Raw genomic sequence first — 24,718 nt, 5'->3', positions numbered from 1 at the left:
TTTTTATTGTCTCTAAAGACATCTGTTGAAAAAAGTTGAAATTACTGTTCTTCCAGCATAGAGCCAGAATTCTCAGATTATGAGCAATTATAAATATATGTATTTATTACTAATAGTAATTATTTTTATATTCTAATAATTGCAGAATATTGCAGAATTTCAGAATATAGTCCTTTGGCATAATGGTACTATATTTTGTATTTGTGTCTATGTCTGTCAGTAGTAGTAATAAGTAAAATAATAGTGATGCAATAAAGTTAATAAATGTGAAACAGGCACATTTTAAATTTGTCCAACATTTTTCTGTAGATCTGTATTGTGAGAAACAACCATAATAACAAATGAACAGCTGTTGCTTTGTTTTCTCTCTGAAAAACTTTCCCTTGTGAAATCCTCCCAATTTAAGGCTCTATCAAATATATTTTTTAAAACAATTTGAGATAATAAAGGAAACATGATAATAAAGTCTCATCTGCATTCATAAAGTGACATTTTAAACATATTTCTCTAAGGAAAATACAACAGTTTCTCAAGAGACATTCGAACACCTGCCACTTAGCAGTTAACTACAATGCTATCATGTTCTAAGGGGCAGGTGTTAAAGTAGTACTTTATGCTAATAGCATTCAAAGACTGGATTACCACAGATTAAAATGTTTATTGGAGAGGGCTCTGTTCCAAATTCTACCCTCACACATATATGTAAATCCTGTGGAAAGAAACTGAACTGAATTTTCTTTCTTGGCTATAGTAATAGTAGTAATAATGCAATATTATGTCACAGAGCATAGCAATAAGAGGTAACAGAAAAGCTAAATCCAATAAATTATTGTATTCAGCTGCCTAAAGATCTGCACTACAGGATCTTTTGTTTGAAGCATTTTGTAACTTTCTTCCCCATTTCAGTTGAGCTTTTCATGCTCATTCATATGGTCCTAGAATGAAAAGATTAGAATTAGGCTGAGAAAAATATCTGATTTTATGATTATGGTGCTTGTTTGTCAAAACACCTACATAAATTATCATTTGTAACAGTGGTCTGTGAGAAGGATAGCTGTCTTGTGTTAGACTGGAAGATGAACTGAAGTAGAGTTTCTGTTGTGGAGACACATAAAATATATCTGGAAGAGAAATTCTAGTGTCTCAAAAAATTAATTTTTGTAAATGGAGGGTAGCAATTTACAACAGCTTTTTTTATGGTAATCCTTTTCCCACAATTAGTACGCTGCATGGTAAATGATGGAAAATTTCAACCTCCTCACCCCGATGCAAAAGTTAACATCAACTGGTGCCCTTTGGACATTGTGGAATACAACTCTGAATCAAAGGAATTGCTTTCAGAGAGATGCTAATCCCATCATGATTTGCTTATATTTGGGAACAGAGAAGCAACAGTCCTTCTGAATTGGGGTAGAATAATATCATTCTGCTGACAAGGAAAAAGACATACCACTTTTTTTCCCTTCTTCCTGTCCCATGTTCTATTAGAGATAATGTTAAAATACAGTATTTGTTCTGGCCTTGAAAATGCCCCAATACTTTCTGTAAGTCTTGGAACATCATTTGTTAGTGAAAATACACCCTACTTTTCTAAGAGAAAAAGAATTCCTGGATTTTGCCTCTCAATTTTGTGTTTCATCTCAATCTGCAGTCAGCTCTGCTTGATGGACTATAGTCATATGAGGGAAAACTAGTTACTGGGAGGTCCAAAGAGTGGGGTTCACACACAACCCCCCGCCCTGTAATATGTTTGGTTTAGGATGATATATGAATCAAGCTGTTATGGCTTGGTGCCTTGGTAACACACTATATGGCTTGTATAACAAATAATTGTTACGTTGATAATTATGCAGTGTGATATTATAATATGAGAGCAGCGTGGCAGAGCCAACTGAGCAGCGGCTAAGCACCCAGATCAGCACAGTAGCTGAAAACCCCAGCAGTGACCAGGAACCGAAGGGCACGGAGGAAAAGGATAAATACATAACACGTGTGGACAGAGAGGAAAGGGGTAACTTCCAAGGCAGGTTATACAGGGTTAAGAGCTAAGCATCTCCTAGAAAAAAGCCTGATATTTCCAACATAAAGAAGTGCATTTCATAAAGGGCCAAGAACTTTTGAAAATTCTTAAATTTTAAAATTTCTGAAGTTTTTTTAAATCTATGTTTTCAAAATCTTAAATTTATTTTTTCTATTTTCAATTTCTTTTTAAAAAAATTTTAAATTCTTTTTTCAATTATTAATCTTGTTTTCAACTTTTCAATTTCTTTCTAATTTTAAATTCCATTTTCAATTTTTAAATCTTTTTTAATTTTAAATTTCTTTTTTCAATTTTTTTATAAAATTTTTTTCAATTTTTTCAATTTTTCGATTTTTTTTTCAACTAAACATTTGAAAAAAAAACCAGTTTACTTATTTTAATTCTTTAGAAAATTTTAAATTCTTAATGATCAAAGAGGAAAAAAATAAAAAAATCATGGAAAAAGAGTCAGTCCCTTTAAATATGGAGGATAGTGATGAATTTTTAAAGACAGATAACAAAGGGTCAAGAACTTTTGTAAACTATTGTAAACTTTGCAAAAGGAAAAATAATTTTCTATTTTTAAAAAAAAATTTAACAAACAAAAAAGAGATTGACATAGAGACTGACATTATAGTGACTTGCAAAATATGTCATATGTTTGAGCTTATGCCCACAGAAAATCCAAATTATTTTTGTACCAAATGTAAATCATATGAATTACTAGAAGAAAAAATAAAAAGTCTAGAAGCAACTCTAGCCATTCTGAAACTCAATGAACAAGGTGAGAATCCCCAGACTAAACAAACCAAAATTAAATACAATAGGGAGAAAACAGCTTCTAAAAAATGACCCCATATATGAACAGAAAGAAGAAAACTGATACACTCAAATTGAACAAAACAGGGAACAAGCAGCTTCTGAAAAAAATGAACCTATGTATCAACCTAAAGAGGAAGACCAATGGAAACATGTCACTTTTAGAAGAAAACAGCAACCAAGAGCAAAGCCCCTAGTATCTACCCTAGCCCACTCCAGCCCCCCTGGAACTGAACAATCACTTTCAAAGCCTCTCCCTGGAAGAAAATATGCAGACACTTATAAAAGAGCAGTCATCAATAGTTTCTCAAAAGCAGACACAACCCAGCATTCCTGTGACAGGAAGAATAGTATCTCAGACTTCTCTAGGGAAAAAAAGGCGAATATTGGTGATAGGAGATTCAATTCTTTGGTGAATAGAAACTATAGTCTGCAGACCAAACAGTCAATCTAGGAAGGTATGTTGTCTCCCTGGAGCAAAAATCAAAGATGTAACTGAGAACTATACTAAAATAATCAATTCCACAAATTGCTATCCTACACTAATGACACAACAATGAATTTAAAAACAATAACAAGAGATTACGAACAGCTAGGGAAGAAAGTTAAAGAATTAGAATCTCGTGGTGTTTTCATCTATACTTCCAATAAAAGGCCAACATCTAATGAGGAGCAAAGGTTTTTAGAAATGAATCACTGGCTTAAAGACTGATGTCATCAAGAGAACTTCAGATTCCTAGACCATGGTCTGCATTACCTACATTTAAGAGCTACTGGTAAGGGATGGAGTAAACCTCATAAGAACCGGAAAGAATATATTCAGAAAATGACTGGCTCATCTTATCAAAACAACTTTAAACTAAAATTGAGGGAGGCAATCTTCAAGACCTATAGAATTTAATTCCAAGCAAAAACCATTAGATAAGCAATCATATAAAGAGGTAGGGAGGAAGAGGAAGAAGAGAAAAAAGAGGAGGAAGAGGAAGAGGAAGAGGAAGAGGAAGAAGAAGAAGAAGAAGAAGAAGAAGAAGAAGAAGAAGAAGAAGAAGAAGAAGAAGAAGAAGAAGAAGAAGAAGAAGAAGAAGAAGAAGAAGAAGGAGGAGGAGGAGGAGGAGTTGAGAGTGATGGAAAGGAAAATCCAGATACAAAATAGGAGATATATGAAACATATCCAAGACCCATACAAGTCTCAAATGCCTATACATGAATGCTCAAAGTATAGGGAACTAACAGGGTGAACTTTAAGTACTAGTACAGTGATGGCAAACCTTTTAGAGACTGAGTGCCCAAGAACCGCCTCGCCCCCCACCTGCCCCTGCTCTGCCCCCTGCTCTGCCCCCACTCTGCCTGCCCGCAGGGCCACCCACCACCTCCACGGCCTGCAGCAAGAGATCGCCCAGGCGGCCCTGCAGTGCCATGGCGGCCACGCCCTTCACCTGCACCCTGCAGCATTATCTCTGCGCGATGGGGCTTGAGGGCAGAGTCTTGTCCTTGCTGCCCGGCTGCCATGTCCTTGGCTGCGCTGCTCTGCATGGGCTGTGCCCGGGGGTGACTCTCCTCTGGGGGGGCTGCTGGTGAGGAGGGGCTGCGGGGGAGGTGGGCTCGAGCGAAGGTGCCCACAGAGAGGGCTCTGAGTGCCGCCTCTGGCATGCGTGCCATAGGTTCTTCACCACCACTGTACTAGTACATGAAGGTAAATATGATATAGTTGCCATTACTGAAACATGGTGGGATGAAACTCATGACTGGAATGTACTGATGGAACAATACAAACTATTCAAAAGAAACAGACCTAACAAAAGAGGAGAGGAGTTGCATTATATATAAAAGATCACTATATCTCTATAGAAAGCTTCAAGGATGAAAATCTCCTAGAATCCATATGGATCAATGGGTCAGAAAGAAAAAAGAATGACATTGCTATAGGTATATACAACAGGCCACTCAACTAAGCAGAAGAAATAGATGAACTTTTTGCTAAACAATTAACAAATATATGTAGGAAATATACTACAGTAGTAATGGGAGACCTTAACTACCCTGTTATCAACTGGGAGACAAACTGTGTAGCAAGTGGGAGATCAAACAGATTCCTAATCAAGCTAACTAACAACTTTATCATCCAAAAGGTAGAGGAGGGAATTAGAGAAAAAGCTATACTGAACCTAATTCTTAGTAGTAGAGGAGAAGGGATAGATGGAGTTGAAGTTGCCAGAACTTTGAACGAGAGTGACCACATCATATTGGAATTCAATATAATGCAAACACAAGCAATAGAATATAATCCAACCAGTGTCTTAAATTTCAAAAGAGCTGATTATAACAAACTCAGAGAGAGCCTAAGAAAAATTCTGTAGATGAAAATCCTAAAGGGGAAAACAAGAAGTGTGGGAAACTCTGAAAAATATGATCATAAAAGCCCAGTCCAGCACAATATCACTGAAAAAGAAAAACAAGAAATCCCCAAAAAGAAACAGCATGGTTACACAAAGATCTCTCTGATAAACGGAAAGATAAAAAGGATAAGTACAAAAAATGGAAAGAGGAACACATAACTAAGGCAGAGTATCAGCAGATAGCCCGAATCTGCAAAGATGAAGTCAGGAAAACAAAGGCTCAGAATGAACAAAGACTTGCAACAAAAGTCAAAGATAATTAAAAAGTTTATTTCAACATATAAATAACAAGAAAATGGATCTGTAACTGGCTGACGTCCCAGAAGACAAGCTCAGGATCCAAAAAGATCTTGACAGACTTGAATAAAATTAAATTTAATGTGGAGAAAAGCAAAGTTTTACACTTAGGCAGGAAAAACCAAAGATACAAGTACAAATTAGGTGAAACCTGGCTCAAAAACAGTAACTGTGAGAGAGGGACCAGTAACTGTGAGAGAGGTAGTGGACGATCACTTAAATGTGAGCCAGCAGTATGCGGCAGCAGCCAAAAAACTAATATAATCCTTGGTTGTACAAACAGAAGCATAGAATCAAAATCATGTGAAATATTAGTACTACTTTATAAAGCCTTAGTAAGGCCATATTTGGAACACTGCAACCTGTTTTGGTCACCACGTTACTAAAAAGATGTTGAGACTATGGAAAATGTGCAAAGAAGTGCAACTTAGATGATTAAAGGCCTGAAGACAACATATGAAGAACTATTACAGGATTTGGGTTTGGCTACTCTAGAGAAAAGAAGGACTGGTGGGGGGACATGATAGCAGTATTCCAGTATTTGAGAGATTGCAACAAAGAGGAGGGGGTCAACTTATTTTCCAAAGCACCAGAGGGCAGGACAAGAAACAATGGTTGGAAACTAATCAAGGAGAGAAGCAACCTGGAATTACAGAGAAACTTCCTAATAGAGAGAACAATTAACCTGTGGAATAGCTTGCCATCAGAAGTTGTGGGTGCTTCATCTCTGGAGGTTTTTAAGAAGAGACTGGACAATCACTTGTCTGAAATGGTATAGGGCCATGGTGGCGAACCTATGGCAGAGCCCTCTCTGTGGGCATGCGCGCCGTCGCCCCAGTCCTAGGCCTTCAGCTGGGTTTTATAAAACGTTTTCACTTTAGGCCTCCACCACCGTGTGCAAAAGAAAAAAAGGTTCAATCTATCAGTCAATTTCAACTTCTCGCAGGGAAAAAAAAGATCTCACAAAGTTGGAATTGATTGATTGAACTTTTTAGTCCCACCCAGTCTGCCATTACCACCACAGCCACACCCACGCAATGGGCCACACCCACTCGGCACCCGACGATACATAAGTGGGTTTTGGGTTGCAGTTTGGGCACTCGGTCTCTAAAATGTTCGCCATCACTGGTATAGGGTCTCCTGCTTGAGCAGAGGGTTGGACTAGAAGCCCTCGAAGGTCCCTTCCAACTCTTTTCTGATTGATTGGTTCATTGATTAACTCTGGTGATGTTCATCTTAAAGTACTAGTATCTATTAATGATAGCTTTTATAATGTTACAAAGTTACCAAATAAAGTCTCTTGGTGTTCCTCAGATAATAAGCATTGGGAACAAATCAAGAAACAATCAACAATCAAAAAGAACAAGTACCCCAATCAAGGTATACCAACTCAGACAAACAAGTTAACAGTAAATAGCAACTCAATCAAGGAACAACCAAGACCACTTTCCGCAACACTGATACGACAAGCCACTTGCATTTAAAGTGACAGCAAACCCCACTCCTACTAGTACTGATGATGTTACCTAGTTTGGGAATGAAACATCTCCAATCAAGTTCAAAGAGCACCAAGGACTCTCCCCCTCCCCAATCAATTTTTCACTTAAATCTGGAATGCTTTTCCCAGCAGTTTCTATATGTTCAACTTTTGTTTCCATCCACTCAGTTTTACTAAATCAGCATTACATTTACTAAATAGAAAATATTTCCTTTAAGGCCTTACTACCTTTTTATCTTCTGTATAGGGAAGCTGAGCGAAGTTAATGGAAACTAGATGTATATTGCCACATAGATGACAATATACTCATTGGAATGCAAGTTGGAAAGATTTGTGTGTGGAAAACACACATTCCAATGCGCACAATGAATTTCTTTTTGTTGGTAGCTTGGTCCAAAGATGTCTGACTGCTATTATTAAGTAGCATTTTATTAAATATTATTAAATAGGATTATTAAATAAGATTTAAGTTGGGTGAGGGTGCTTTTGAACAAGCACCACCACGATTTGCTTTAAAAGTACACAACTAAAAAAAACAGGTTCATACTGGGCTAGAACAGCATTCAGTTTGAAAATTGCCCATTGTGGGGAAAATTAATGATATGTAAGATGTCAGAAAAAAAGAGAAAGCTAAACAATGCAAGACCCTTGCTATCTAGTGAAATACCATGTCAAAGGGTGAAGATCTAATATTATCAACTATAATTTCACAAAAAGTAAATTATTGGAAAATCAAGGTTAATGTTGCATATCCTCTATGCTACACTCTAATGTAGTATTAATAGTGCCCCTACTTGCATTAATGTTCCTAGAATAGATTAAACATATAGTTAATTAGCCTATCAGTAAACACAATATTGGAAAGCAGAACAGAAAGAGAACAAAAATAATACTGTAAAAATACCTTCTGGGGAGAGCTCTTGGATCCAATGTGGTTTATTCTAACTATGGAAATATAATTTGGTTTTAAACTCAGCAGGAGTTTGAGTTACACTGTTTTCAACTGTAGAATTATTTTCAATTGGATTGATAGGATATAGTCTAGGAGAGATTTTATCCTCTGCATAGCTTATCACTATATGGTATCATTTCAAATATTATAAAGAACGTTATTTTTTTAAAAGGTGTAATTTCAAATTAGAAGGAAATATATTCCAATAATGTTTCCCTATGTCTTTTCTATCCTCCATTCTGCATCCTAGCAACTTTGCTGATAAGAGGCTATTTATGGATGTTTTTCTTTAATCAGCCTCATGGATATTTTATTTAGCCAGTCTCAACTGCAATATGCAAGAGCCCTGGAGGTTCATTTGTGGGGTACACTATGTGTTTTGTTAAAACCAATTAAATATCATTCCTGAATCTAATGCGGATGAAAGGACTGAAAGGCTACCCAATGCGGGATGAAATTTGCACAGGAAAGTCAGATTAAAGGTCTTCCACGACCATATTATTCTTATTCATGGGCGTCATGACCACAATGCTCGTTCCCATCATTACAGTTTTTCCTTGAGATTTATACAGTGCCGAGCACGGAAGGCTTCCAGGAGAGCGTTGTGATGCTCCTCCCCACGTTGGGTTGTCCTTCCCGCGCCTCACCGAACAGCCTGCGTGCTCGTCCGGCCTTGGGGCGCCTGCTTCTTGCGCTGTGCTCGCCGATGCGACCCTTGCGGTATGCGGCTGCTTTTGGCAGAGGGCTCGTGAAGGATTTCATTGAGTGTGAAGACAGAGAGCAGAGACAGAAAAGAGAAGAAGGCGGCCGCTGCCTTTGTAGTCTGGCTGGAATGCGGAAATGTTGAAGCACTATGTCAAACTTTTTTGAAACGGGGTCAAATCACATTCAGCCAGCGTGGGAAACCAAAGGGGGGAAAAAGTAGAGGCGAGGTGGGGGGAAACTCTTTTGCTCCTGCTGCTGGTGTCAAACCGAGCTCAGGAACCGAGAGAGAGAGAGAGAGAAACTGGGACTGCGTGGAGAGGCGGCGGCAGCGGCGGCGTGCAGAGCTAACGCGGAGCCTTGCACTCGGGAGACTGTTCGTTGCAAGACTTTGATCAGCCCCAGAAAATTTAGCAGCGCCTCTTTCACTCTTTCCCCAAAGAGGGGGAGGGGATCTCAGCGCTTTAAGGTGTAGCCTGCCCTCCCGGCTGGCAGGAAGATGCGAACGCGGGGCAGCGATAGAGCTTCGGAGTTGCTGCTGCCACTACCTGTGTGGCCCCAGTCGCGGCTGCTGGGCTCCGCTCGTGGAAGCTCAACCTCCCCTGTCACCATGTGAACTCTTCGAATCCGGATCTGCTGCGTGTCTCCTTATTTTCACGGGAAGCGGAATTTTTTTTAAAAAATAGAAAAGACTCTCCATTGTTTTTCCTGCCTCACCAGGTCTTTGCTTTTCATCTTTTTCTTTTTAAGTATTTTTAACCCCTGTCTTGCTGGAGACCACTCAAGTGGTAACTTCTTCAGAAGAGCCGAAGTGCGCCTGAGCAATTCCAGGTACTTCTAAAAGTGCCCATGTGCTCTTAACAGACCAGTAGCTTAATGCTTCATTAATTTCCAGAGGTGGGTGGCTGGAATGGGGCTTTCGAGATAACAAAAAAGGGGTGGAGGGGTGGAGACTGAAAAGTATTGTTATTCGTTTTCCTCCTTCTCTCCACGTTACTTGCATGCTTCATAGGGGAGCGCTTTGGGGTGGTCCTTGTGCGATCGCCGCAGCTTCTACAGAGAACCGCGTTCGGTGTCCGCGTGGGATTTTCATGGACATGGTTGAGCCGTCTTAGCCGTGGCCAAAGTAAGAAATGGTGGGGAAGTGTTGCTGCGCAAAACAAACACTTACTTCATTTATTTTCTATTTTAGGAGGCTTCAGAAGGATATTAAGAGAAAAGGGAAGGGGTTCAGCCGCCTTAGCCGTGGTGTTGCCGACAGCCTAGTAGCACATGTAGCGCATCAAGTTGATGCATGATTTCTTCACCTAATTTCTGCACGGCAAACAATTGAACGTAATTTCGTGGAGTGGGAATTCTAACCTTAACCCCTTGACAACCCTTCCCCCCCCCTTTCGCTCCGTAGGATGTGTATTTTTATTAAAACGATAATTGTCTGTCGCCAGCCGCCGCGAGCGCTCCGCATGGAACTCCGCATCATACAACCAACCCCGGGCTGCATGCGTGGCCGCCTCCGACAATCGAAAACGGTATTGCCTGAGCCCCCGCCCCTTGACGACCTCCCACATGGAGCCGCCCCAGTTTCCCATCTTCCAGCCTCGCACATCTGAGGCCGCCTGGACAGTGGGGGGCGACTTCCATCCCGGAGGCACTCGGCGCCTCCGCTCTCTCGTTGGTCATTCTTATTTTCTATTGGCTAATGACCCTTTACTTCAGCGAAGGGTCTACTTCGTGGGGGGTGCTTGGAATGTTCTTTCCTGCAGTTGCAACTTGTAGTTACTTTGGGAGGTTGTCGTTCATTTCTAACAGATGAGGGTCCTGGTTGTGGTAGAATTGTCTGGTTTCTTTTCAAGCAGATTTTAATAATGAAGTAGCCTTGTAGAAATTACATTGGGCCAGTCAATTGGTTTGGAGACACCTCCTGAAACACCTAGAGAAGCAGCTTTGAATTTTATGGTGAAAAAAGGTGGGAACAAAATATATTTTATAAAAGTAATTATAATATTACGGACAAAAGGATGACAGCTTTTTAGCATATGAACAGTGCCTGCCCCTCATTCCAAAAGATCCACAGCTACCCTTGAGTTTCAGAGTTGCTTCTCCCAATTTGGGGTCCTCTGTTTTAGCAGCACAACATGCAGACTTTGTACTCCAAATTCCTTTAGGCATGCTAAAGTTCCCATCTTTAATTTCTGGTTTGTCCAGTTATGACTGGCAACAATTCCTGCCAAAAACCACAGAGAATCACTGCTGCTCTTTTGTAGACTAGCTTTCTCCTATTTGGTACCAGAACAGAATTGCTAATTTTGAGTAAGAGAAATTGTGAAAATTAGAAATGGAACTCAGATTTATGTTGTAAATAGTTAAAATAAATCATAATATTAAATAGGCAAAGTAAATATTAAATTTATTGCATAGTTAGCTATTATTTCTGGATTGTGGAGTGATCTATTTTTTGTTGGGTTGAAGTCTAGGAAGGACAAATTACACTTCTTTGCCTTCTTCCCCTCTTGGTGTTAACTTTAAAAAAAAAAAAAATCCAACCCATAATTATTGTCTAGTTGACTCTGAGAAATGAAAAACTGTTCATATAAATGCTAAAGTTCCCTTTTATCTGTATCATTACATGTGTTGGCTGGAAATGATGGGTCCTGTAATCCAGTATATTTGGAAAATGTGAGGTGGCTGAACTGAGATGTGATTTTGTATCATGCACAAATTGGATGGATTTCATGTAAAGTGAGAAATTCAGATACTGCTCTCTTTCATCTCTATGGATATTTTTAATCATCCATGTCATAATTGTCCCAAAGGTGCTTTTCCAAAAGGCAACTGGACTTTCTTGCCCAGTTACCTTTTGGAAAAGCCCTTTTGTGTGTCCTCTTTTTCATGTTCTTCTGTGTAAGAATAGAAACCAGAATGCAGTGCAACTCCAGATTTATTATTGTATGTAAATTGAGAATTGGTTTAAAACTAATCCTCAATTTGTTAACAAGCCAAGGTTAGAACTTTGAAAATTCTGAATGTTTATATCTGGCGCAGAAAAAAATGGCTATTTTGGACAGTTATGGACTTTATTTCTTCCCAATTCCACTAATGTTAGTGGAATTCAAATTTCATACATCCTTTGATCTACTATATATACATAATTAAGAATTATATAGCCGAGAAAGTAAAAGTATTACTTTTCCTGAACAACTTTGTTGAGAGAAAGCATCTTAATTGAAACAGAAAATCTGCAGGCACTAACACCCAAAAACTTTGCTGGCAATAGTAAGGAAAGTCTTTATAAAATTATCTGAGTTTCTTATTTGGGATTTTTCCCTTACCCAACAATTTGCACATTTTAAAGCAGATAGCAAATTTAAGGGGAGAAAACCCAAAACGTTTAAAAGCATTTGAATGCCCAGTTAAACAAAATATTTTTGAATAACCCAAAATAAATATATATTCCCAAAAATAAATGAAGAACACTCTAACCTAGGAAGGAGAATGTGTTAGTTTACAATGACTCCTGCAAAAAGTCCTTATATTGTGTTTCTATCAATGTGAACTTTCTAGTGATAGGAAATATAGAAGAACCTCTTGAAACTGATCTTTAAGCAGATTCCTTTGGGAGAAGATGATGTTTCAAATATGGCCTCAATTTGTTTAGGAATGTGCAAGTACAGGCCAGCATCTTGAATTATATCCAGAAACAAATGGACGCTAGTTATAGTTTATGAAGCTGACCATTAGGGCAGCACCAAATAAAGCACATTATATCTATCTATATGAAAGGGGTTAATTCATAAAACACTATGGCCAACATCACAGTAAATATCTTCTGAATCATTTGCAGATATTTCAGGTGTAACCAGGCTTCTTGCTTAGAGGTTTTTATTCATATTTTCTTTTAGTCTATGAGCAGAAAAAACTTGATAGTTGCTTTTATCTGTGGCATTTCATGTATTACTCAAGTCATTGTCTTCCTTGCCAATGAATTGTTGTAACATTGGGTATAACACTACAAGGAGTTGAGACCACTGACCTTATCACAATATAAAATAGTGCAAAGACAGAATGTAGCTTTGTTTCTGGAGATAATAGTGATTGCAAAGTGATTGCAAGCTGAAAATGTGTGAATTGCAAGTTGAATAGTGATTCAACTTGCCAAGTGATTGCAGGTTAAAAATGTGTGAATTGCTAAGGGGCAACTATTATGCTGATAGCTCCTGATTTATTTATTTCTTATTTTCTTGAGTGAATTTGTATCATATTTCCAGTGCTTAAGGTATTCCCAGTCCATTATTTTGAAACTTTTTTCAATGCTATAATGAATCAATAACTGTTGGATCACAAAAGACTGCTGCATATCATAAAAAATGAACAAAAGGTTACTGCAGATTTATTAAGAGACGATACAGGGTTTTTACTGATCCTATATATGTAGAATACTGTTTTACATATATCACTCTCTTCTAGTTCATTGATACATACACTACTATAGGTGTATACTCAAAAATAAGTTGCACTATGTTACCTGCTGAAGAGAAGAGGTTAAAGAAGCTGTTCTTTTCAGCTGGAAAGCTGACAACCTCGATTCAAGACCCAAGCACCATCTGACCAGGTGAACTCTCATCCCTGCCCTAGCTCCTCCTCACCTAGCAGTTCAAAAGCATGTAAATGCAAGTAGACAAATAGGTACCATTTTGGTGGGATGACAACAGCGTTCTGTGCACCTCACATATAGTCATGCTGGCCTTATGACCACGGAAATGTCTTTGGGCAATACTGGCTCCCTCGGATAAGAAACGGACCACTGCCCCCTAGACTTGGACACGACTGGGCAGGGAAAGCCTTTTACCTGCTTAAGACTATTGTTTTCTGGCCAGTAAAAACAGAAGGGAAACCATTTTTTCTGATAGTATTGCTGTAAGTTGGTGGTAACATTTCTTACCATTTTATAAGCAAGAAACACAAAACTTAGAAAATACTGCAGATGTGGGAAACATGCATGGTGGAGCTCTGCTCATTTTGTGTGACATTACTTGCCCACTGTTGTTCTTGGATTGCATCTTCTTTCCTCAGTGAACTTATAGTCTGTTGCTGCTAGCTATAAAAATGCTGTATATTTCTGAGGTAAATTTTCCTACCTTTAATTTACTAAATGTTTGCTCACTTGTAAGATATATTTACAAGCTTATGTTGTTTTCAAATTATTTATCTTCTCCAGAGACCACGTCCATATTAAAATAATCTTGTGAAAATATAAAACCTTCTTTCATAATGTTTTGTAATATGTTTAAAAGAAAGAGTATAGGCAAATTGTCATGGATCAAGGGAATTGTAGCCCAACAGACCTGGAAATCACAATTTCAAAACAAATCTGTACAGTTTTTAGCTTAGTTAACACCAATGTTTTCAAACATCCTTTAAATCATAGTTCTGAGAGAGGTACTTGTAGACTTTAATAAGGACTATAATAATTCTACAAATCAGTAATTCTGGAAGAAGAGAAAAATGATATAGGGTGATATAAAAAGAAGGTAAGGTCTTTTTCCTTTTCAAGAATTATCTGTAAGGTATTTATTTAAAAATTAAAGATAATAGAGTTTCCTTAAGAAGACAAATGTCTTAACTGTCAGTGATCTTTTTTTAAAGTACCAAAATAAATGATGCAAATATGCATGCCTTCAGAAATGCTTATAGGACATTGGTTGGGAAAAGCTAGCATATGTTAATTAAGGTTGGCACATGTCATACTAAATTTATTCGTTTTCATACAATATATTGTTTTCCCATACATTGTGGAAATCATAAGTAGTGATGTCATGGATACTTCTACCACATTTCCATATTTATCAGAAAATAATCTCCATTCTTCAACTTAGTAAATTTGAATAGTCATTTAGGGAATAGTATTATTCATACTATTTCAACTGCTCAAAAAGTTGTCACTAGTGGAGTTAGGACAAGCAGAGAGCTTAAATATGCAGATTAAAAGCTCATATTGCAGTGTAGGAAACATGCATAAAACCTGAAAAAAACTGAACTTCATAATTCTTGAGTAAACTATTAGAAAAAGAGTTTAATGTTGAAAAGGGAAGGAAAGCTTAGGAAAAAGTATGGGCAGGAGGGAAAAATCAATGGGAGAAATAGAAAGCTGTGAAAGGTATGGAAAACGACATAAGATTTTAAAAGGAAAACTAGGCTGTAGCACAAATAATAAGGATGGTTGGAGTAATTAGGGAAATAAGAAAGACGGCATAATGGGAAAACACTTTATAAGAAAAATAACCAAAGTATAACAATCACCAAAAGGCAAGCCTTGTCCAACCTAGCATATTCTAGTATACTGAAAAAGATATGTCTTCCCGGCCAGTTGTCTTCATTGATTAGAAATTTTTAGATTAATTCACGATCTATGTAGAAGACAAATACAGGCAATAGAGCTTTATGAAGAATTTGTAGTAAGTTAGCACAAATAGAGCATATTTCTTAAGACATTATAGCATCCACACCTTTTAAAAGGCTTGTGTGGCTATTTGAAATCAGTCTTCTCCTAGAATACATATGCATACTTGGTTTCTTTTCTTCACCAGTAATCCCAGAAAATGTACTTTCAGATGGGAGGATTTTTAACCATCTGCACAAACTTTGTAAAGAACATGAGTGTTTTAATAAGATGTACTTAATCCACAGCAACCCACATTGCAAATAAGTTTTTGGTTTACATAGCCACAATGGCAGAAGTAGAGAATTAAGTAGGAGGATGAGAAAAGGAGGTTCAATAATAGAAAATATCTTTGGGATAGCTAAGCGGCTAAAGTTTGGAGTGTAAAATCAATTATTCTGTTGTTAATAAACTCAGCTACACAACACTCATATGAACCATAGGCCTGGTTCATGCTCAAGCATACATTCAATTTAATGTTTTGTTTGAGGCAAGTTTCTTCAAGAAACTTTAAAAATTCTGGGTTACTGTTATCTAAATGTACCCATTGTCTTTTCTGTAGTTTACTGAATTAGTTTCATTTTTTTATCTATAAAATATTAGCAATTATCTTAATAATCTTGAAATTATGTTAAAAGAATCCGTTTTTTCATAATCAACTGATTTTTGGCATTTACTTCCAGCAAAATTAAAAGAGTTTTTGATTCTTGGTGATACTTTGGTTGCTCATTAGTGATAATGCAGAGAAGTTGGTGATCTGTATATAGACAGGTTTTGTAGCCCTTGTCACTCCTTATTACTTGAAGGTTGAATTTGCTGTAGCCAGTCATAATTTATCACTGATTGTAGATGACATCAGTGGATATAAAGCTTACTTCTCTCAACCATGCATTGATTTTTCATTGTTGAATCATTCCCACATTGTCTTGTGAATTCTTCACATACTGGATCTTTTACATGTCTATCTAGTAAAAGATTAGGCATAAATATTATGGGGTTTGGATTTATTAAATTTGTTTTGGGTTTGATTAAAAATTAACTCTACTATTTACCTATTTTACTATTACTCACTAGATGTGAAGAAAGCACTTTTAAGCCTGGTAATTTCAGTGGGACACATCTTACACATAGAAAGCATTCATTGTGCTTAGTGAGATTATCACCTTGTTTTAAGATGAACATTTAGGAATCTTCTATCACCCTTTGGATGAATCCGTATATATGAGTTTCTTTTCTTCTAAAGTATCAGATGTCTCTTTGGACATATATAAGAATCGGCTTTTTTAAATTCAAATATGACCAGTTTTAGAAATATTGAAAAATGCATTTCTTCTATATCTTGGCTTTGTCTTGCACATTGCTAACTGCGCAAATGGAAGCTGAAAAGTCCCCAGCCTTTATCCAAACCCATTTCTTTTCTATTTTGTCTGGCTGCAGCTTTGCTTATCTGGCTGTTGCTGTCAATAGTAATTCTCCAATTATATTACTGATTTTCTCCCAGTTTGGATTCCCTCTAGATATGTGGACATGATTCACAGAGATCTCAGTAACAGCAAAATTCTCAGAAAAGCCATTATTTGGTGAGAAATTTTAGAGGTTGAAGTCTATAAATCTGAAGAGCATCTCAATGGATTATATACTCTGTCCTTGAAGATGGCTTGGAAATTTTTGCTAATAGAAATAGAAACCTTCAGTTTTAAAAGATTGGTTACTAGTAAATTTTTGAGACTTAACTCAGTAATGACAGTCTTAACGTAGGGAGTTTAGAATGTATAGATTGTGACCTATTCAGTGAAGAAGTTCAAAGAATGAGTTGTGTCATATTGTAATTTGTTTGGCTTAATACATTATGTGTATCCAGTTACAACTTGATAATATAAACATAACTGGTTAAAACTACCCTTGGTTTAGTGTAATAGGTAATTCCAACTATTGTCTCTGAGACCAATTTACTTGTCAATTTTGTTGAGAAAATAAAATGAGCATTCTTTGAAAGACAAAATTACTAATATAGGGAATGGGATATTAATGCTAATAATGGGAACGTAGCCTGATAATGCATACTAAGTAGTGAAATTAATGCTGTGATATTATGTATTAAGTAAGTGAACAGTTGCAATAATAAATGAAAAGATATTCTGTGATGGAGAAATAATATGTTCTCTCTCTCTCTCTCTCTCTCTCGTTCTCTCTCTTTTTCTCTCTCTCACACACTTTGGTTTTATAGATTGAATTGGGTTTACACAGAGATTTATTCCAAAGACCATTCACCAGCTAAGCAATAAAACAACCACAGTTTATTACTACAGTTCTTGAATGTTGACTGGCCCATCAGTAATTGTTCTGAATACTTGTTGAAGTAGCAGAAAAGGCATTTTGGCAATTGGAATCCAGGTCAACAGATTCAACAATTAGAACATCAGGCAACAATTTGTGAAGAAGGAAAGCCGTGAAGTCATGGATAAGGACAACATGAGCCTAGCTGACCAGCAGTATGAATGTGTGGCGGAAATTGGTGAAGGAGCCTATGGGAAAGTGTTCAAGGCTCGAGACTTGAAGAATGGAGGGCGCTTTGTAGCACTGAAGAGGGTGCGGGTGCAGACCAGCGAGGAAGGAATGCCGCTTTCCACTATACGCGAGGTGGCAGTCTTGAAGCATCTGGAAACATTTGAGCATCCTAACGTGGTCAGGTGAGGAAGAGGGGGGGAGAGAATGTAATCAACTATGTTTGAGATTAGTTGTGTAGATTGAATGAGAATTTTAAGCAAAGGCATTTGGATAATCTGAGTATTAGAGCACATATATGGAATAGTTTGTTTAAGTGAATATATTGCCAGCCTAACCCTTCTGTGCTTGAGCTTTTCCTCCTACGCATTCAAACATCCATCTCCAGAGGCATAGGTGTGTGACTTAAGTATTTGAGTGGATGGGCATGGTGCCACATGTATGCATTGATTTCTGGAACACAAAAAGGAAAAACAAAAAGAATGTCTTTTGTACTGGGAATTAGTACAATTATAATTTTTTTAGGACTATTAAATATTGCCATTAAGACAATATTCATCCTATATGGTATCCAAGTTAATTTTGAAATTAGAACTTAATTTAGAATATGTAGACCCTTCTAAATAATTCAAGAGTATATAGAATATATCAAAATTGCATGTAAAATAGAAATTCAAAATGGGTAAATGTCTGTGGAGATTCTCAGTCATCCAGGTCATGGTTGTCTCAAAGGTGCTTTTTCAAAAGGCAACTATACTGTTTTTTTCTTGAGGAGGAAGATGTTTTGCTTCTCATCAAAGAAGATCAATTCTGACTAAATGGTGGAGGACGATAGAAAGATTAGTTATGAGAGGATGGTGAGAAGTGGGATGGAAAGATCATAATTCTTTGCAGTCATCTGTTCAATAGCACTCTGTCTGAGAGCCACTTGGGAGTTTATCTGTGCCCTCAGGGTGACCTGAATCAGAGTGCAAATGGGAGTGGAATCTTCTTGGAACTACTGAAAGGACTGTGTTGTAGACAGGAGATTGGTGGTGTTGTATTCCTCCCCCTCTGTTGAGGGAGGACTGTTCAGTTCTAACATAGATGACCTCTTTTACCCCTCTTTCAAACCAATGTGGACCGCTATCTTTCAAATGCAGATGGACTGCTGAATCTTGTCCTGAAGGATTTTTTCTCCTGTGTTGTGCCATGCATTTGAGAAGTGGTTGTTTTGTTTCTCCAATGTACAGATATGCACTTATCTCACTGCATTGTACAGGTAGTCCTGAACTTACAACAGTTCATTTAGCGATTGTTCAAAGTAACAACAGCACTGAAAAAGTGACTTATGACAATTTTTCACACTTTTGACCGTCGCAGCATCCCCATGGTCACGTGATCAAAATTCAGATGGTTGGCAGATGACTCATATGTATGACAGATGCAGTGTTCCAGGGTCATGTGATCACCTTTTGCAACCTTTCTGACAAAGTCAGTTGGGAAGCCAGATTCACTTAACAACTGTGTTACTAACTTAACAACTGCAATGATTCACTTAACAACTATGGCAAGAAAGATTGTAAAATGGGGCAAAACTCATTTAACAAACATCTCAGCAATACAAATTTTTTCGTTCAATTGTGGTCATAAGTCAAAGACTATCTGTATTACATATGTCACATTGCTCAGTTTGTGTTCGGGTGTTTTATGCTTGGGGTGGACAAGCTTCTTTCTGTCTTAGTGTATTCGCATGGCACAAAATTGGAGAACAAGAATATACTAAGGCAGAAGTTTCTCCACTCCAAGGATAAAACACGTTGCCTACCTAGTCAGAAATAAGCCATATTGAATTCAACAGAACTTAATTTCCACTAAAGATTGTTGCAACCTTGGTTGCATGTGGTTTTAAATATATTACATCTCAGGTCACAGTAATTCCTGGCCTAATTTTTTATAGGTTTGAAAATATGATTTGGAATATATATATTTTTTAAAAGGAAAGAGTTGTTTATTCCCAACTATGATGGTTTTAGCTTTTGTAATTTTTAGATGTTATAAATGGTCCAGAAATAATACAAGGCTGTTCATCAGTAACAGAATACTCCTTTGTGTTCGTGTCTATGATTTATGCTATGTTCTTGCTGATATGATAGTTGTATGGGAAGATTCATTTAGAATTTTCATGGGTGGAGTCCCAGTAGTTCTAATCATACTGTTTCTTTAGATGAGTAATATGTCTGATATGTAATAATATGAGGTTCAAATGTACATGATGACTAATTATAAAAAAAATGCCTATGCATAACAGGTATTATGATGGAATTTGAAAGAAGCTAGGGTAGAATCTTTAGTGAAATTTTGCAGGGATTTTTTGCAAGTATATAAACAAGTAATAAATCTTCATATTTGGAACCTACTAAAATAAAAATTTTGCAATCCTGTATCAACTTACTTTAGATATCCTGTTTAGACATTAATATAGTATTTCTATATCTATCAACATAATGAGATTAGGAAGACCCTTATGTTTTGCTTTTTTAGATGCCACAATGATCTTAAGTATGAAAAATGGTCAGAAGTAACTTTTTCAGTGCCATTGTAACTTTGAATTGTCACTAAACAAGCTGTTGTAAGTTGAGGATTGCCTGTACTACAGGTGCTACAGTTTGGGTCATTTTCTATCATGATAATTTTTAAGAAAGAGAAACCTATCATCTATTTTGGAGTCTGTTTTTAATATATTTATAATGTTTGATTTATGGGAAAGTTCTATTTGTTTATAATTGTATGCAATAATGGGTGAATATCTTTTTCTCAAGTATAAAATGCAGTAATATAGTGTTGGTTTTTTCAGTTAAAGAAATAAGAGCAAAAGAGGATGTCATAGTACTTTGTTATATTAGAAATAGTTGATAGAAAAGATATCACAATTAATGATAGTAGAATTTATTGTATTGTAGTATTTAAAACTTGGTTGTTAGGTGTTGACCCTCTTACAATACTTTAAATGCAATTTGTTAGTCAATAATTAGCTTAAGAATCCTCTAGGATCAAACCTATTTAGTCTAGAATACTTTCCCACCAAGATTTGAGTATTATAGCACAACTTACTTGAGGTGCTCAATATCTGATGTTAAGTAAAATACCTCCTTCCAATATTGGACATTTTATATAGGCATCATAACTTAACAACCTTATTCTCTATGGATCATTTCATTTTGGAATGAGGAACTGCCACCACAAGGGATAGAGATTTGATTCAAAAGGAATTAATTGGGTGTGGAATCAAGTCTTTGCATGCAGCTGTTTTCCATGCAGTGTTACAGTTTAAAACAATACATCTAGGTTTCACATAGAGTGATCTACAGTAATCTTTTCTTGATTTGTCTTACATGCATATAGACCTGGTTTGGTCAACAATACTGAATCCAGATCTCTCACTTTTTAATTTTCCATATCAGAATAACTTGTTCATAATATGAAAGATGTCCTTGCTTGCTTTCTATAAGAGAATTAGTGCAAAAGTTTCCTGAGATGTTCCTTAAAATGTGTTTTTATTTTATCCTAAACTTTAAAATCACTATGTTCGAGAAGGCAAGAAGATCTATCCTCCAATATTAAATATTCAGGTAATCCAGAAAAGGACAGTTAAAGAAACAATAGACTTTCAGCTTCCTTCCTTTTTCATTGAAATGCAATCTTTCAAAATTCAGTGAAAAATATTTATATAAAGCAAGTTTTGTTGTCTTATAATATTAATCCTTTCAGAAATCCTTTAATAATTTTGCTTCTAAAACTGCACTAATGCTCTGAATAGCCAAATAATAACAGCTGCCCGTATTTGTTTTCTTTGGTCAGTGCTAGTTGATTCAATAATTATTCTGTGTAGATTTAGTATAATCTGTTGGAATGAACTGATCTAAAACTCAGTTAAAAGTCATCGTTGGCTGATAATGCTTTAACCTCTTACTTGGAACTAGTACTGTGTAATAGCAGCAGGGAGTTTCAAGGTAGATCTGAGATTGAATAAAAGAACTAAGAATTGAGGTTTGCACATGCTGATCAGCATGGTTTCCTTAAAAATGATTTGTATGCTAAACTATAATTAATTGGGTTCATCCAACACACTAAGGTATAGGTGATGGTGTTATAAAAGAGTTTGCCTGGTTCAGAGAACATGCTAAGCCAGCTTCTAACATAATTTAATGAAACCATTGGTTTCAAGGAACACCATCAGAACTTTTTTATATCACCTACAATTGAAACTAAAGAAAGAATTCTGAAATGTTACCTTTTGTATTCTAGTGTATAATCCACATATACACAGATTAAGGGGCTTCAGAAGCTAATACTTATTTGTAAGAGAATCTAGAATTTTAAAATGTTTGAAACTCCTTGGAAATTCTTCTCTTTTACCTTTCCCCTACTAAAAAAAAGCCAAGGCTTATTATATATAAATATCTAAGCATGCCATGTGCATAAGCATACTAGCATTTCAATTGTGTTTGGTAAAATAAATTCCGCGTACCTAGAGTTCAGGTTGGAAGATTAAATGTTTAATTAGTCATTATTGCCAGAATATATAAAATTGGCACAAATATATCCTCCAGTTACGTAAGATAACATTCACTGCTTGCAGAAAACATGAAGTATATGCAGACAAAGGATAGACTTTGCCAGGAACAAATGACATATTGAATCCAGGAAATTCCTGTGTGTAAAATTAGGAATATTTCCTGCTGTAATGCATCTGTAAATATTCTGATTATATTTATTGCATCCAGCACCACATAACAGCTTGAATGTATTGGGTTCTGCATTTATAGAATAGGAATCAGAAGTAGAATATTTCAACCAAAAGTATCCCATATCAAATGATACTGGTGCGTTTGTGTGTATGTGTTTGCCAAATGTTAAAACAAAAACAAACTTTGCTTTTCATCTAATAGATTTTCAGCTTTAAGTCTGCCCCTTAAGCAGCTGCCCAACACTCTGGTAGATATAGTTATTTCTACTATTGTAGAAAAGTTATTTCTAATATTAACTATGCATGATGGTATATGATTTCTAAGTTCACAAAGATGCTGAGTACACATTTGAGGAAAAAGTTCTTTGTCTCCCTTGTTAACTTCCAAGATTCTGACTTTGGAAAATTAGTTTCACCTCCAAAACCATAAATCAGCCAGTGCAAGATGTCATGTCATGTTGGGCTGATAATATTTATTTTATGCAAAAGTCCTTTTCAGAAGTGCATGTACTTCTTTTCTATATATTTTGTAAATATGCTTAGAACAATGTTTCTCAACCTTTAAGATGTGTAGACTTTAACATACTGGCTTGTTAAAGATCACACAGTTTAAAAGTTGAGAAACTTTTGAGATTGAAACTTTTGAGATTGAGAAACACACTCTTAAGACTATAGAAGGAATATCATTAGGGTATGCTGTGCTTCCTGCCCATATGTTTTGTAGTTTGTGCACCTGAAAGTAAATATTTTATCAGTTCCTTTATTGTATTATCACTGGTGATTCTAAGAAATATGTACTCTACTTATTTGTCATGAAATTCTATTTATAGCAGTATTGTAATACATTTAAGACATTTCAAAGACTTCTCCTGTACTCAAATCAGAATCAAACTTTGTCCTGAATGTTACATGGAAATTATATGGATTACATAGTTCTTAAATGCAAGGCCAAAAAGGATGCAGGCAGAAGAAACAGGCTCGGTATAAATCATTCTTTCTCTCCACCCCTTCCCTTAGTATGTTTGAAAAAAAAGTTCTATTTAAATAAACAAAGATATCATTTTCAAGTGCTATTCTTTTAGCTATGAGGAAATGTTTTGTCATGTTTCCCTAGAATACATGCCATGTGGCTTTGTGTTTTCTTATTGAGAAAAATACCCTTTGAGCAGAAAACTTGGTACAGTTAAAACTCATATGCTTCTCTATTAGTGGTCATTGCTCCCAATGGCTGGCATGTTTTTCATAAAAGAAGTGTATTTGACAAATTACCACCATATAAAATGCATTGTTTATAAGTGGTATTTATTACAAAATTGATCCTAGTAAACAATTTGTTCAAACTAAAAGGATCAAATGAATTTGTGAACGTACTTAGCTATACTCTATTTAAAAGCATGGTCCATTTTTCTTAGTGTTGATATGTTTCACATCATTATCTTCTGTCTTTGGCAGGAGTAAAGGGTTGGTAGATAACTTAACTTTATAATTATGTATTGAGAAATAAGGCAGAATATATAGATTTTTTTCTCTCAAGCAATCCTTTGGTAACCCTGCATGATTGCTTACTTTGAAACAAGTAGGCTTCACAGTATATCTTCAAGCATTAATCCATTAATCCAATGCATTGACTGCAAATTATATACAAGTAACTTGTTTCGATTATGCCACCCTATATCATTTTTGGAAATATCTAGAGTTATTTGTAAACTGAATTCTAGATTTGCATGTGCATTAATTCATTGCCATAGGCTAAGAACCAAACTTTGCTCTGTAGTAGAAATAGACTAAATTGGAAAAAGCCCAAATCAGCAATAAAGCATGCCAGAACTCCCAAATCAATTCATTTAATTTAATTCTGTTTAAAATAATCAGGTGGCAGATAATGGGGAAAAACATTTGCTAGAAACCATTGGGAGATACCATCAAATGTACTGGCTTGTAATGAAACAACTTCTAAAGTTATCTCTAACTTATTCCTTCATTTAATATGTATGGCCACCTATCTCACTAAGTGATTCTCCCAGGAAAAAAGCTGCAATGGATTTGTTATAAGCATCTGGGCATATGATAGCCACATGAATATCTTTGTATCTTTGAAATAACAGTATATGCAAGATAGGTCATCCACAAGTCAGTATAGAGTCTGGCTCCCAAGATATAGCAAATCATGCACATTCACTATTAAACAGTTTTTAGGTTCTAACCAATATTTAAAAATGATATTTGTGGAGATATAAATTCCTAGGCATTAGGATTGTCTCAGCTTACTTGATCACTTGTGTTCCTCTCCTTATGTTCTCCAGTAGTTGCTATTATTCTAATAAAATTGCTATATTGTATAGGTAGTCTTCAACTTACAACTGT

General features: G+C 36.2%; 1 protein-coding gene across 1 annotated transcript in view; it reads left to right on the top strand.

Moving 5' to 3' along the window:
• The first annotated feature begins 9,430 nt into the window (after positions 1-9,430).
• The window catches only part of CDK6 (cyclin dependent kinase 6), a 109,059-nt gene continuing 93,771 nt past the window's right edge, over positions 9,431-24,718 (top strand). Inside the window, exons 1-2 of the mRNA XM_015811570.1 lie at positions 9,431-9,515; positions 17,348-17,810. Coding sequence (XP_015667056.1) covers positions 17,578-17,810 — 233 coding nt within the window. The 5' untranslated portion in view covers positions 9,431-9,515; positions 17,348-17,577. The remainder of the gene's footprint in view (positions 9,516-17,347; positions 17,811-24,718) is intronic.

This window comes from Protobothrops mucrosquamatus, unplaced genomic scaffold (assembly GCF_001527695.2).
Source record: "Protobothrops mucrosquamatus isolate PMUCROS unplaced genomic scaffold, P.Mucros_1.0 scaffold45, whole genome shotgun sequence".
Lineage (NCBI taxonomy): Eukaryota > Metazoa > Chordata > Lepidosauria > Squamata > Viperidae > Protobothrops > Protobothrops mucrosquamatus.
The sequence above is the reverse complement of the archived record's forward strand: the minus strand, read 5'-3'. Positions and strand labels throughout refer to the sequence as shown.